Source organism: Zosterops lateralis, assembly GCF_965231275.1.
Source record: "Zosterops lateralis genome assembly, chromosome: 5".
Taxonomy (NCBI): Eukaryota; Metazoa; Chordata; class Aves; order Passeriformes; family Zosteropidae; genus Zosterops; species Zosterops lateralis.
In genome coordinates, this window is record NC_139766.1 from 551,326 (window position 1) to 563,363 (window position 12,038).

The window sequence follows — 12,038 nt, forward strand, 5'->3', positions numbered from 1 at the left end:
ACAAAATCCTATAGAATCTCCACACAGCCTGTAAGAACTGCTACATCACCATGTGTTATATTTTAAACTCTAAAAACTCCTCTTTAGACTTTTCTGTTTTGCTCCATTGACCTTTGGATCCCTCAGGCAGCAGAAGGGGATTGTTCAATCCAAAGGGATTCTCCTCCAGCTGCCCAGGCTGTTGTCTTCAGGTTATAGAGTGACTAAGGCTCGGTGTCCTACAACTCAAAGTGAGCTCCCATTTCTATTTCCATTACAGGTTTCACATTTTCAGTATCTTTTGCCAAGCAATCATATTTATAAAGTTTCCCTGATTCATCTTCCCCAACAGGACCCCTCTCCAAAAGTCATTTGGAATTTAATGCAAAAGCTATCAGGGTTTAAAATGTGCTTTGTGGTGTGTTCTTTGGTTTTGGATGGTTTGATCTCCTCCTGCCCAGCACAGAGATCAGGGATGGTGCAGCCCAGGCTCCAACTCTGCCAGTGCAGGAATTTTTCTTCCCATACAAGGGCAATGTTTATAAACCTGTGTAAGAGGCTTCCTCCACACAAATCCTCCTGACAAATGAGCTCAGCCTTGGGAATGCCAGGCAGAACTTGGCTATTCTTGGCCTCTCAGAAAAAGTTACCGAGAGATGGGAAGAATGTAAACAGGCAAAAAATAAAAATAAGTTTGTATAGAGAAACTTTAAAAAAAAAATTAAAAAAAAATACATAACTTGCATAATTTTAAGCTCTAGACAAGCTCTGTGGGTAGAGGTAGATCTTTTATTAGATCATCTAAAAATACAGTTGAAGAAGTCAGGGAGGATTTAAGAGATGCAAGTCTTTCTCCTGAAAGTGCTTTAAAGTTCCAGCTGCACTGGCTGCCTTCACAAAAGATTCTTTTCTCCTTACACTTCCTTTCTTACCTGCCTGGGCCTTTAGACCATCACAGCTATAAGAATGTGTTAGGAGATAGAATTTTATATTAATGCTTTTGTTCCCCTCTCGTTTTTTATCCAGGCTATTGATGTTGGAGCCTTTACATAACCATTGAAATTTTTTCCTCTGCAAATAAAAAAAAAAAAATTGTCTTCTGGAAATGACCAAAAATGTCTCAATTCTGAGAGGAAAAGTTCAAAGAAAAAAAAAAAAACCAAACCAAACAAAATAAAACAACAAAAAAACAACAACAAAAAAACCCCAAACCAAACCAAACCTAAAAAAAAAAAAAGCCAAAAAAATAATAAAAAACCCAAAAAACAAAACAAAACAAAACAAAAAAAAAAAACCAACCAAAAAAAAAAAATAAACACCAAAAAACCAAAAACAAAACCAAACAAATTTTAAAAACCACACAAAAAAAAAAATAAAAAGAAAAACGAAAAAAAAGAAAAAAACCCTCCACCTGAAGTGGAAAATGGAAATAATCAGATGGAAATAACCAGATGGAACCCCTATCAAGACACGAGGACTAAACCCTGAGAGGAAACATCAGGACACCTGCAGGAAGCTGTGCCAGGGGTGGGAACCCAGGGCTGAGATCCTCAGTGCTGCTTTGGCACAAAAAGGCTCCAGGGGGATTTGGATTTGTTTGAGCTGCTGTGACCTGAGGAGAGCCCGGGGGCTGATCCCACCCTGCAGCATCCTCACCTTGGGGAGCTTTGGGAGGAGGAGAAAACCCCAACAGGGACAGGGACAGGCAGGGGACACGGGGACAGGCAGGGGACACAGGGCCAGGCAGGGGACACGGGGCCAGGGCCAGGGACAGGCAGGGGACACGGGGACAGGCAGGGGACACAGGGCCAGGCAGGGGACACGGGGCCAGGGCCAGGGACAGGCAGGGGACACGGGGACAGGCAGGGGACACAGGGCCAGGCAGGGGACACGGGGCCAGGGACAGGGACAGGCAGGGGACACGGGGACAGGCAGGGGACACAGGGACAGCCAGGGGACACGGGGCCAGGGACAGGGACAGGCAGGGGACACGGGGACAGGGCCAGGGACAGGCAGGGGACACGGGGACAGGCAGGGGACACAGGGACCTGATGTGACATCACAGCAGAGTGTCCCTGGGCAGGGCCACCCCAGGGAGCTCCTGACAGCCCTGGAGACACAGAGACACTGATGGCCAAGAGTGCCATGGGGTGGGATGGGATGGGTTTGTTCCAAACCCCACCCAGGGCCACCCCAGGATGGCAGGGACACCCCCCTCTGTCCCAGGACACCTCTCACAGTCCCAGGGACACCTCCACTGCCCCAGGTCACCTCCCACCGTCCCAGGGCCACCCCAGCCATGGCAGGGTCACCTCCCACTGTCCCAGGGTCACCTCCCTCTGTCCCAAGGACACCTCTCACTGTCCCAGGGACACCTTCTTCTGTCCCAGGGACACCTCTCACTGTCCCAGGGACACCTTCTTCTGTCCCAGGGACATTTCCACTGCCCCAGGGTCACCTCCACTGTCCCAGGGACACCTCCCTCTGTCCCAGGGCCACCTCCACAGTCCCAGGGACACTCACACTGTCCCAGGTCATCTCCCTCTGTCCCAGGGACACCCCAGGATGGCAGGGACACACCCTTCTGTCCCAGGGTCACCTCCCTCTGTCCCAGGGACACTCCCACTGTCCCCAGGCTGCTCCAGCCCCTCCAGCCTGGCCCTGGGCACTGCCAGGGAGGCAGAGGCCACAGCCTCCCCCAGGGAAAGCTGGATTTTATCACTCAGGGAGAAGCAGAGAGAGGAAAGTGAGTCAAATTCAGCATTTTGTGGCAGACTCAGAAATGTCACCTAAACCAGGGATTGTGAAAGGTCCATCTGTGGCTGTGACCTCTCACAGGTATGAACACACAAAAACAATGACAAAATTAAAACACATAAACAATGACAAAATTAAAACTGTTGGAGCCCTGGGCACTGAGAATTTCACATTTTTTTGTGCTGACAGGCACTGAGTCCCCAGCAAACACTGCATTGACCTGAGACTGTGGAAAAGGCTCCCAAAATTGAGTGACAGCCCTGGGATTGTGGAGTTTGAATAGAAGTCAGGGGTGAAAAACTTGAGAGTTTAAGGGTTTAGAATATAGGAATATATATAAAGCAAGATGGAGGATTTAGAGAAGAGGCTGAGTCGTTTTTCACCTTCTCCTTCATGGTCTGGGTGGTGTTTTATAATTGGGTAGAAAAACCCTCATTGTGGGCCAGGGGTGGTTGGTTATTGGGTTAAAAGTCAAAATAATTGAGGTGTCGTTTCATAATTGGGCAGTTTGTGCTTAAAAGGCTTTTTAGAGAGAGAGACAGAGCCATTTTTAGTTTGTTAGCCAGAAGTGCTGTAGAGCTCACAGCCTGTGAGAGTGTAACTAGATAAGAATTAACAAACATAACCCCAATTGTGATTACCTGGAGGCTGCTCCAGTGGTGTCCTGTGCTCCCCAGGCCAGGCCAGCCCAGCCCCAGCCCTGTGCCTTGTCCCCCTGTGCTGGGCTGGGGAGGGGTCACTGCTCACCCCCAGGAGCCCTGGGGGAGCCTCCCCTGGCCCTGCACACAGAGAGCAGCACCCTGAGTGCTCCAGACACAGAACAGGCACAATTCACCAGCAGCCAGGAGCCCTGGCAGTGCCCAAGTGCTGGGAAAGATCAATCAGGGAAACCTTATAAATATGATTCCTTGGCAAAAGATTCTGAAAATACAAAACCTGTAATGGAAATAGAAATGGGAGCTCACTTTGAGTTGTAGGATCCTGAGCCTTAGTCACTCTATAACCTGAAGACAACAGCCTGGGCAGCTGGAGGAGAATCCCTTTGGATTGAACAATCCCCTTCTGCTGCCTGAGGGACCCAAAGGTCAATGCAGCAAAACAGAAAAGTCTAAAGAGGAGTTTTTAGAGTTTAAAATATAACACATGGTAATGTAGCAGTTCTTATAGGCTGTGTGGAGATTCTATAGGATTTTGTGTCTTGTGTTGGTTGGTCACTGTAAATTAGAATATTCAACACAAAAGGAGATAGAATGGATTGTAAGCAGGACCTGGCTCTCTCTGGACCTCGCTCTCCTTTCCCTGCTCTTCCCCCTGCACTCTGACCCTGCCCCTTGCTCTCTCTCTCCCCTCTCCTCAGCCCAAACCCTCTTGCTCTCTCTCCTTCTCTCTCTGGCCCTTCCCTCCAGCCCAGGCTGGTGGCTGAAGGCAAAGCCCTTTCTACCCACGGCCCTGCAATAAACCCACATATTCTGGAATATCTCAGCTTTGCAGAGTCCCTTGTCACTGTAAGCCACGGATGTTTCTACCCCCCAGCCCAGCCTGGGACAGGGGGAGGTGTCCCAGCCAAGGCAGGGCTGGGATTGGGATGGGATTTAACTCAACATCAGAAACTCAAACCTGTCCCCACCAATTTCTCACCCTCCCCAGCCCCACCTGGTCCCATCCCAGCCCTTCCTGCCCTCAGTTCCCTCAGCTGCTCCCCCTGAGCTGAGCCCTGAGTGCAACAGGCACTGGGAAAAAAAAACAAAATGTGTTTTTTTCTCCTGCTGCTCCACGTCTCCCTGGAGCCTCGTGCTGCTCCATTTGCATAGGGAATTTTTATATGCGGCATCGTCATCTCTCTGCAAAACAACAGATTCCTGTCACATTTGTTTCTCTACTTTTGGACACGTTTTCCCCAGATAAACTTGGAAAAGGTCAAGAGCAGAGACACCCAAACCATGCCCAGCACAACTTGTGGCTGATCTGGGCACTGCTGGATCAGCCTGACCCCTTGGTCACCACTGCTGGAATTCAGCAACTGGACATCCCTAAGGTGAGTTATCTACAGATAACTTTGGGTATTAAAAAGCTGAAATAAACAACCAGCAAATAAACCCTGAAATGTGCAGTGATCCGTCCTTTCCAGGAAAAGTTCCTGCTGGAATTCAGGAATTGGACATCCCTAATGTGAGTTCTGCCTACAGATAATTTTAAATATATTATTAAATAATATTAAAAACTGAGTGAAACCAAGCAGCAAATAAAACAATGCCCAGTGCTCCATTCTTTCCCAGGAAAAGTTCCTGCTGCAATTCAGGAACTGGACACTCCTAATGTGAGTTTTGCCTACAGATAAATCTGGATATTAAAAAGCTGAGTGAAACCAAGCAGCAAATAAACCCTGCAATGCCCAGTGATCCATTGTTTCCAGGAAAAGTTCCTGCTGGAATTCAGGAACTGGACATCCCTAATGTGAGTTTTGCCTACAGATAAATTTGGATATTAAAAAGCTGAGTGAGACCAAGCAGCAAATAAACCCTGCAATGTGCAGTGATCCATTCTCCCAGGAAAAGTTCCTGCTGGAATTCAGCAACTGGACATCTCTAACATGAATTATGTCTACAGACAAATTTGGATATTAAAAAGCTCTGGGTGAGACCAAGCAGCAAATAAACCCTGCAGTGCCCAGTGCTCCCATTTTCCCAGGAAAAGTTCCTGCTGGAATTCAGGAATTGGACATCCCTAATGTGAGTTCTGCCTACAGATAATTTTAAATATATTATTAAATAATATTAAAAACTGAGTGAAACCAAGCAGCAAATAAACCCTACAATGCCCAGTGTTCCATTCTTTCCAGGAAAGGTTCCTGCTGGAATTCAGGAACTGGACATCCCTAATGTGAGTTCTGCCTACAGATAAATTTGGATATTAAAAACTGAGTGAGACCAAGCAGCAAATAAACCCTGCAATGTGCAGTGCTCCATTCTCCCAGGAAAAGTTCCTGCTGGAATTCAGCAACTGGACATCTCTAGCATGAATTCTGTCTACAGATAAATTTGGATATTAAAAACTGAGTGAAACAACCAGCAAATAAACCCTGCAAAGCCCAGTGATCAATTCTCCCAGGAAAAATTCCAGCTGGAATTCAGGAACTGGACATCTCCAATGTGACTTCTGTCCACAGATAATTTTGGATATTAAAAAGCTGAGTGAAAACAAGCAGCAAATAAACCCTGCAATGTGCAGTGATCCATTTTTCCCAGGAAAAGTTCCTGCTGGAATTCAGCAACTGGACATCTCTAACATGAATTCTTGTCTACAGATAAATTTGGATATTAAAAAGCTCTGGGTGAAACCAAGCAGCAAAAAACAAAACAATGCCCAGTGCTCCATTTTTCCAGGAAAAGTGGCAGAGCTGAAAGGATCCCAACGAGCAGTAACTGCCAGAGGAAAGGAAGGGGTGGCCAGGCTGTAAAACACTGAATTCTGCTCCTTTTCCTGCCAGAGTGGAGCCAGAACTGCCCTCCCAGGCCAGAGAAGGGCAGCAGAGGCTGCAGCAGGACTGACCCAGCCACGGATCACAGAGAATTCACAATATCCTGGGAAAGGGAGGCAGTACCTGAGTGGGAGCTGTGTGCACTGGCCTCGGGCTCCTCTGGGGACACTGCTGCTTTCTGCAGAGGCACATAATACATGCCACAGCTCCCCCAGGGCTTGTAGGGCAGCAGCAGGGGCTGGGCTGGGGGAGGAAGAGAAATAGTGAGCAGGAGCCAGGCTGGAAACCTCCTCCAGGCCTGGGGAGGCTGATCAGAAATACCCTGTTCTTTATCCAAATCAATGGCAACTGCTATTTCGTTAATTAAATTAATTCAATTTTTTTAATCCTCACCCAAAGGTAAAAGGTTACCATCACTCACCTGGAAAATCAGCCTCACCTATTCAATATTAAAATTGTGATTAGGGGTGACAAAAACTGACTCACAGAAACATCCCCTGTACCCACAGGGCTCCCAGTTAATCCCAGTTTGAGGGAATCGTTTTAAAGGACCAGGGATGTGTCCCTCAAGTCAATAAAAGCAACAAGCTGGAAACCTCCTCCAGGCCTGGGGAGGCTGATCACAAATATCCTGTTCTTTAGCCAAATCAATGGCAACTGCTATTTCGTTAATTAAATTAATTGAATTTTTTTAATCCTCACCCAAAGGTAAAAGGTTACCATCACTCACCTGGAAAATCAGCCTCACCTATTCAATATTAAAATTGTGATAGGGGTGACAAACACTGACTCACAGAAACATCCCCTGTACCCACAGAGCCCCCAGTTAATCCCAGTTTGAGGGGATTGTTTTAAAGGACCAGGGATGTGTCCCCAAGTCAATAAAAGCAACAAGTTGGAAACCTCCTCCAGGCCTGGGGAGGCTGATCACAAATATCCTGTTCTTTATCCAAATCAATGGCAACTGCTATTTCATTAATTAAATTAACTGAATTTTTTTAATCCTCACCCAAAGGTAAAAGGTTACCATCACTCACCTGGAAAAACAGCTTCACCTATTCAATATTAAAATTGTGATTAGGGGTGACAAACACTGACTCACAGAAACATCCCCTGTACCCACAGAGCCCCCAGTTAATCCCAGTTTGAGGGGATTGTTTTAAAGGACCAGGGATGTGTCCTCAAGTCAATAAAAGCAACAAGAGCCCTGAAAACAGCACTGGGGTGGGAGAGCCCCTGTCCCTCTGCTGGCAGACACCCCAAAGCTGCACTTTCCTGGTTTATTCTATGAAAAGCAGGGATGTGCAGGTTTCCCTCTGGTGTTCTGGTGTTATCCTGACCAGAGAGTAAATCAGCAATCAGATTCCAGCTCTCACTGAACTCCAAGTGAACCAAATCAAATCATCCACACACAAACAGCAGAAAATAATTCTCCAACCTCACTTGGACACAGTGAACTGAGCTCTGGAGAAACCTGAACTGAATCCCAACTGGATCCACACAAATCCCTCCCAGCAAGGATGAGAAACCCAAATTTAAGGGTTGAGTTTTCCCCACCCCTATAGGAGCAAATATCCAAATTATCTCAAGGATATTCTTTTCCCACCCAGCCAAAAAAAAAAAAAAAAAAAAAAAAAAAAAAAACCAAACCAAAACAAAAAAAAACCAAACAAAAACAAACAAACAAAAACACAAACAAACAAACAAACAAATAATAATAAAAAAACCCCACCAAACCACACCCAAAAAACCCTCCAAAAAAAACAAAACAAAAAAAAAAAAACCAAAAAAAAACCAAAAAACAAAAACAAAAACAAACACAAACCCAAAAAAAACCACAAAACAAAACAAACAAAAAAAAAAACCATAAAAAACACCAAAACACACAAAACAAACAAACAAACAAACAAAAAAAAGCTGGGTTTGGTTTTGGGTTTTAACATTCCCCAACACCTTGACCTTGCACAGCCCCCAGGCCACAGACACACACAGAACAGAACAGGAGTTTGCTCACCAGGCTGCCGTGGGAAGGGAGGGATCTCCTGGTGGGCTGGAGCTGCAGGGGATGCTGAGTGCTGGGGCTGCACACAAACCTCTGCTGACAAGGTGGTTCTGCTGGGGCTCTCCGTGCTGATCTGGGTGGCAGCATCCGAACTCCTCCTGGCAGCTTTGGGGGTGCCCTGAGCCCCCCAGCCCCTGAGCTGGGCTCTGGGCCTGCCCTGCAGCTCCTGCCTGGGGGGAAACACCCGCCTGGGATGTGCTGGGGCTGCTGGGCTGGGCTCCCCTGGAACACCCTGAGCAGCAAAACCTTCCACTGGAGCTTCTGGAGCTGCCTGGGGCTCCCCTGGGGGTCTGTCCCAAACCTTCACCCCATTTCCAGCCCCCCCAGCGTGGAGCAGCTCGGGCTGGGTGGCTCTGGAGGAGGAGAGGGTGATGTGCACACAGCTCAGGAATTTCCTCACTGGAGATAAAGGAGCCCCAGAGGTGCTGGGTGAAGCCTCATCTGCAGGGGGAGGGAGAGAAGGATCTGTCTGCTCCCTCACAGCCTCTTTAGGAAGGAGAAGTGGCTCCTCAGGGCTCTTCCTGCCCTCTGGCAGCAGCTCAGCAGGGTCTGTCAGCAAAGCCACTGGTGCAGCCGGGCCTGGGGAGCCCTCCCAGGGCTGCCTGGGGGTCACTGGGGTCTCCTCCTGCAGGGCTGAGCTCGGGGAGGGGGGTCCCACCCATGGATTGATTTCCTGGCCGTGTCCTGTGTCACTGCTGAGCCCCCCAGGCCTGGCACTGTCCCCCTGGGGCACAGCCCGGGGCTGCTCTGCCCTGGGGCTCCCCCTGGGCTCCTGGGCTGTTCCCTGAGGAGCTGCAGCCTGGGGACAGTGAGCAGGGACAGGGGGAGCCTCTGCAGCCTCCCTGGTGTGCCCTGAGCTCAGGGGACAGTGAGCAGGGACAGGGGGAGCCTCTGCAACCCCACTGACCCCGGGGTCAGCCTGCCCTGAGCTCAGGGGACAGTGAGCAGGGACAGGGGGAGCCTCTGCAGCCTCCCTGGTGTGCCCTGAGCTCAGGGGACAGCTCTGGTGGCTCTCCCAGGGCTCTGTGCCCACCCTGTGCTCCCCAGGCAGGACCCCACCCCTGCCAAGGCTGGGGCTAGGTGCCAGGGACCCCACTGGGGCTGGGGGCCTCCCCTGGGGGGTGCTGGGTTTGTCTGGCTGCTCCTGGCCCTGCCCCAGCTCTGTGCCTGGCAGGGACAGCTTCCTTTGGGGACAGGGGGCAGCTGCAGAGCCCCCTGCACAGGGACCCCATGGCAGAGGGGCACGGGGATGTCCCACGGCTGGGGGCTGCTCACACACCCCCAGCTCAGCAGCTTTCCTGGGCTCCAGCTGCCTGTCCTGGAGCTCAGCAGCTTTCCTGGGCTCCAGCTGCCTGTCCTGCAGCTCAGCAGTGTTTTGGGGCTTCAGCTGCATGTCCTTCAGCTCAGCAACTTTCCTGGGCTCCAGCTGCCTGTCCTGCAGCTCAGCAGCATTGCAAGGCTTTAACTGCATGTCCTGAAGCTCAGCAGTGTTTTCAGGTTCCAGCTGCCTCTCCTGCAGCTCAGCAGTGCTCTGGAGCTCCAGCTGCCTGTCCTGCAGCTCAGCAGAAGCCCAAGGTTCCAGCTGCCTGTCCTGCAGCTCAGCAGTGTTTTCAGGTTCCAGCTGCCTGTCCTGCAGCTCAGCAGTGTTTTCAGGTTCCAGCTGCCTGTCCTGCAGCTCAGCAGTGTTTTCAGGCTCCAGGTGCCTGTCCTGCAGCAGGGAGCTGTGCCAGGGATCAGCTCTAGGGAATGATGCTGCTGGTGGGGGGCTGGGCTGGAAGAGCTCCTGAAGCCTGGAGAAGTGTCTGTGCCCAGCCCTGGGAAATCTGGGAGCCTGGAAAGGCTGCAGGTGCTGCTCCTGCCTCCTCAGGTACTCAGAACCTGCTCCCAAAGCCCAGGGCCACGGATCCTGGAAAATAGAGACAGTTCACACAGGTCATGGGGAGAACGTCCCTCCCTGGCCAAAACCTGCAGGGAAAGGCAAAGGTGAGAGTGTCACCAGCCAGGAGTTTGTCACCGGGAGGGAACTCAGCTGTTAATGACCTAACTGAGACTTTATCCTTTGCCAGGTTAGCACTGCCAGCCATTTATCACTGCCAGGGCTGATCCACAGGAGCTGCTGCCCTGGAGCACAGCACTGCACTCACCTGAGCTGGGATCTCACCTGGACTGATCCTAATCCCAATCCTGGAGCACAGCACTGCACTCACCTGAGCTGAGATCTCACCTGGATTGATCCCAATCTCAATCCCAGAGCACAGCACTGCACTCACCTGAGCTCTCCTCACCTGGACTGATCCCAATCCCAGTCCTGGAGCACAACACTGCACTCACCTGAGCTGGGATCTCACCTGGATTGATCCCAATCCTGATCCAAATCCTGGAGCACAGCTCTGCACTCACCTGAGCTCTCCTCACCTGGACTGATCCCAATCCCAGTCCCAATCCTGGAGCACAGCACTGCACTCACCTGAGCTCTCCTCACCTGGATTGATCCCAGTCCCAATCCCAATCCCAGTCCTGGAGCACAGCACTGCACTCACCTGAGCTGAGATCTCCTCACCTGGACTGATCCCAACCCCAATCCCAATTCCAATCCTGGAGCACAACACTACACTCCCCTGAGCTAGGATCTCACCTGGATTGATCCCAATCCCAGTCCTGGAGCACAGCACTGCACTCCCCTGAGCTCTCCTCACCTGGACTGATCCCAATCCCAATCCCAGTCCTGGAGCACAGCACTGCACTCACCTGAGCTCTCCTCACCTGGATTGATCCCAATCCCAGTCCTGGAGCACAGCACTGCACTCACCTGAGCTGAGATCTCACCTGGACTGATCCCAAAGCACAGGTGATGCCCTGGAGCACACCAGGAGCAGCTCTGCACTCCCCTGAGCTGAGCCCTCCTCCCCTGGCTGTGCCCTGAGTGAGCAGAGCTGTCCCAGAGCTGTCCCAGAGCATAATAAACAAATACATAATAAATAATAGTAAATAATAAAATAAATAAATAATGAATAAAAATGAATAAACCAATAAACCATAAACAATAATAAAAATAAATCCCTGGCAGGATTCCCCAGCCCTGCCCCTCAGTTCTGTGCCCTGGGGCAGCACCAGGAGCAGAGCCAAGGGCCAGGACAGACACAGCCCCGGGGGGATCCAGCCCTCCCACCCCTCAGGAACATCTCTGGGGTTCCCTCCTGTGCAGGGAACTCCTCAAGTGGCCTCAAGCTGCACCAGGGGATGTTCATGTTGGATTTCAGGAAGAAACTCTCCCTGGAAAGGGCTACCAGGGATGGGAACAGGGAATTGCTGGCGTTCCCTGTTTTTTTTTCCCTCAAAAAAACGTGTGGCTGAGGCACTTGAGGACACTCCAGTGCTGAACATGGTGGTTGGACCTGATCTCCTCCAAGCTGAATGATTCCAACCACCAACATGAATGTATCAGCTCAAGTGTAACCCAAGATTCCAACACTTCCACTGCTGAGGGGAGTAAATCTGGGAGAAATGTGCTGCCATGGAGATGGGCCAGAGAGGAGCTTGCTTGGAGGGGAAAAAAAAAAAAAAAAGACACCAAAATCTAGGTTATATTTACTTTTTTTCCCTACTGACTGGGACAAGTGTGGAAGCAGCAGAGTGCGTTCCTGTAATGCAGCAGCACTGGGGGATCATATCCCCATCCAGCACTGGGAATTTGGCGAGGAAAAGGCACTGGGGACCATTTCTGGTGTCACCCAAACACACAAACAAGGATTTCACAGCAGC

General features: G+C 50.2%; 1 protein-coding gene across 1 annotated transcript in view; it reads right to left on the reverse strand.

The window, feature by feature from the left end:
- The window catches only part of ALMS1 (ALMS1 centrosome and basal body associated protein), a gene marked incomplete at both ends in the record, with an annotated part of 71,123 nt that overhangs the window by 16,170 nt on the left and 42,915 nt on the right, over positions 1–12,038 (reverse strand). Inside the window, 3 exons of the mRNA XM_083862341.1 lie at positions 6,338–6,457; positions 8,229–9,000; positions 9,184–10,182. Of these exons, the coding sequence (XP_083718467.1) occupies positions 6,338–6,457; positions 8,229–9,000; positions 9,184–10,182 (1,891 nt within the window). The remainder of the gene's footprint in view (positions 1–6,337; positions 6,458–8,228; positions 9,001–9,183; positions 10,183–12,038) is intronic.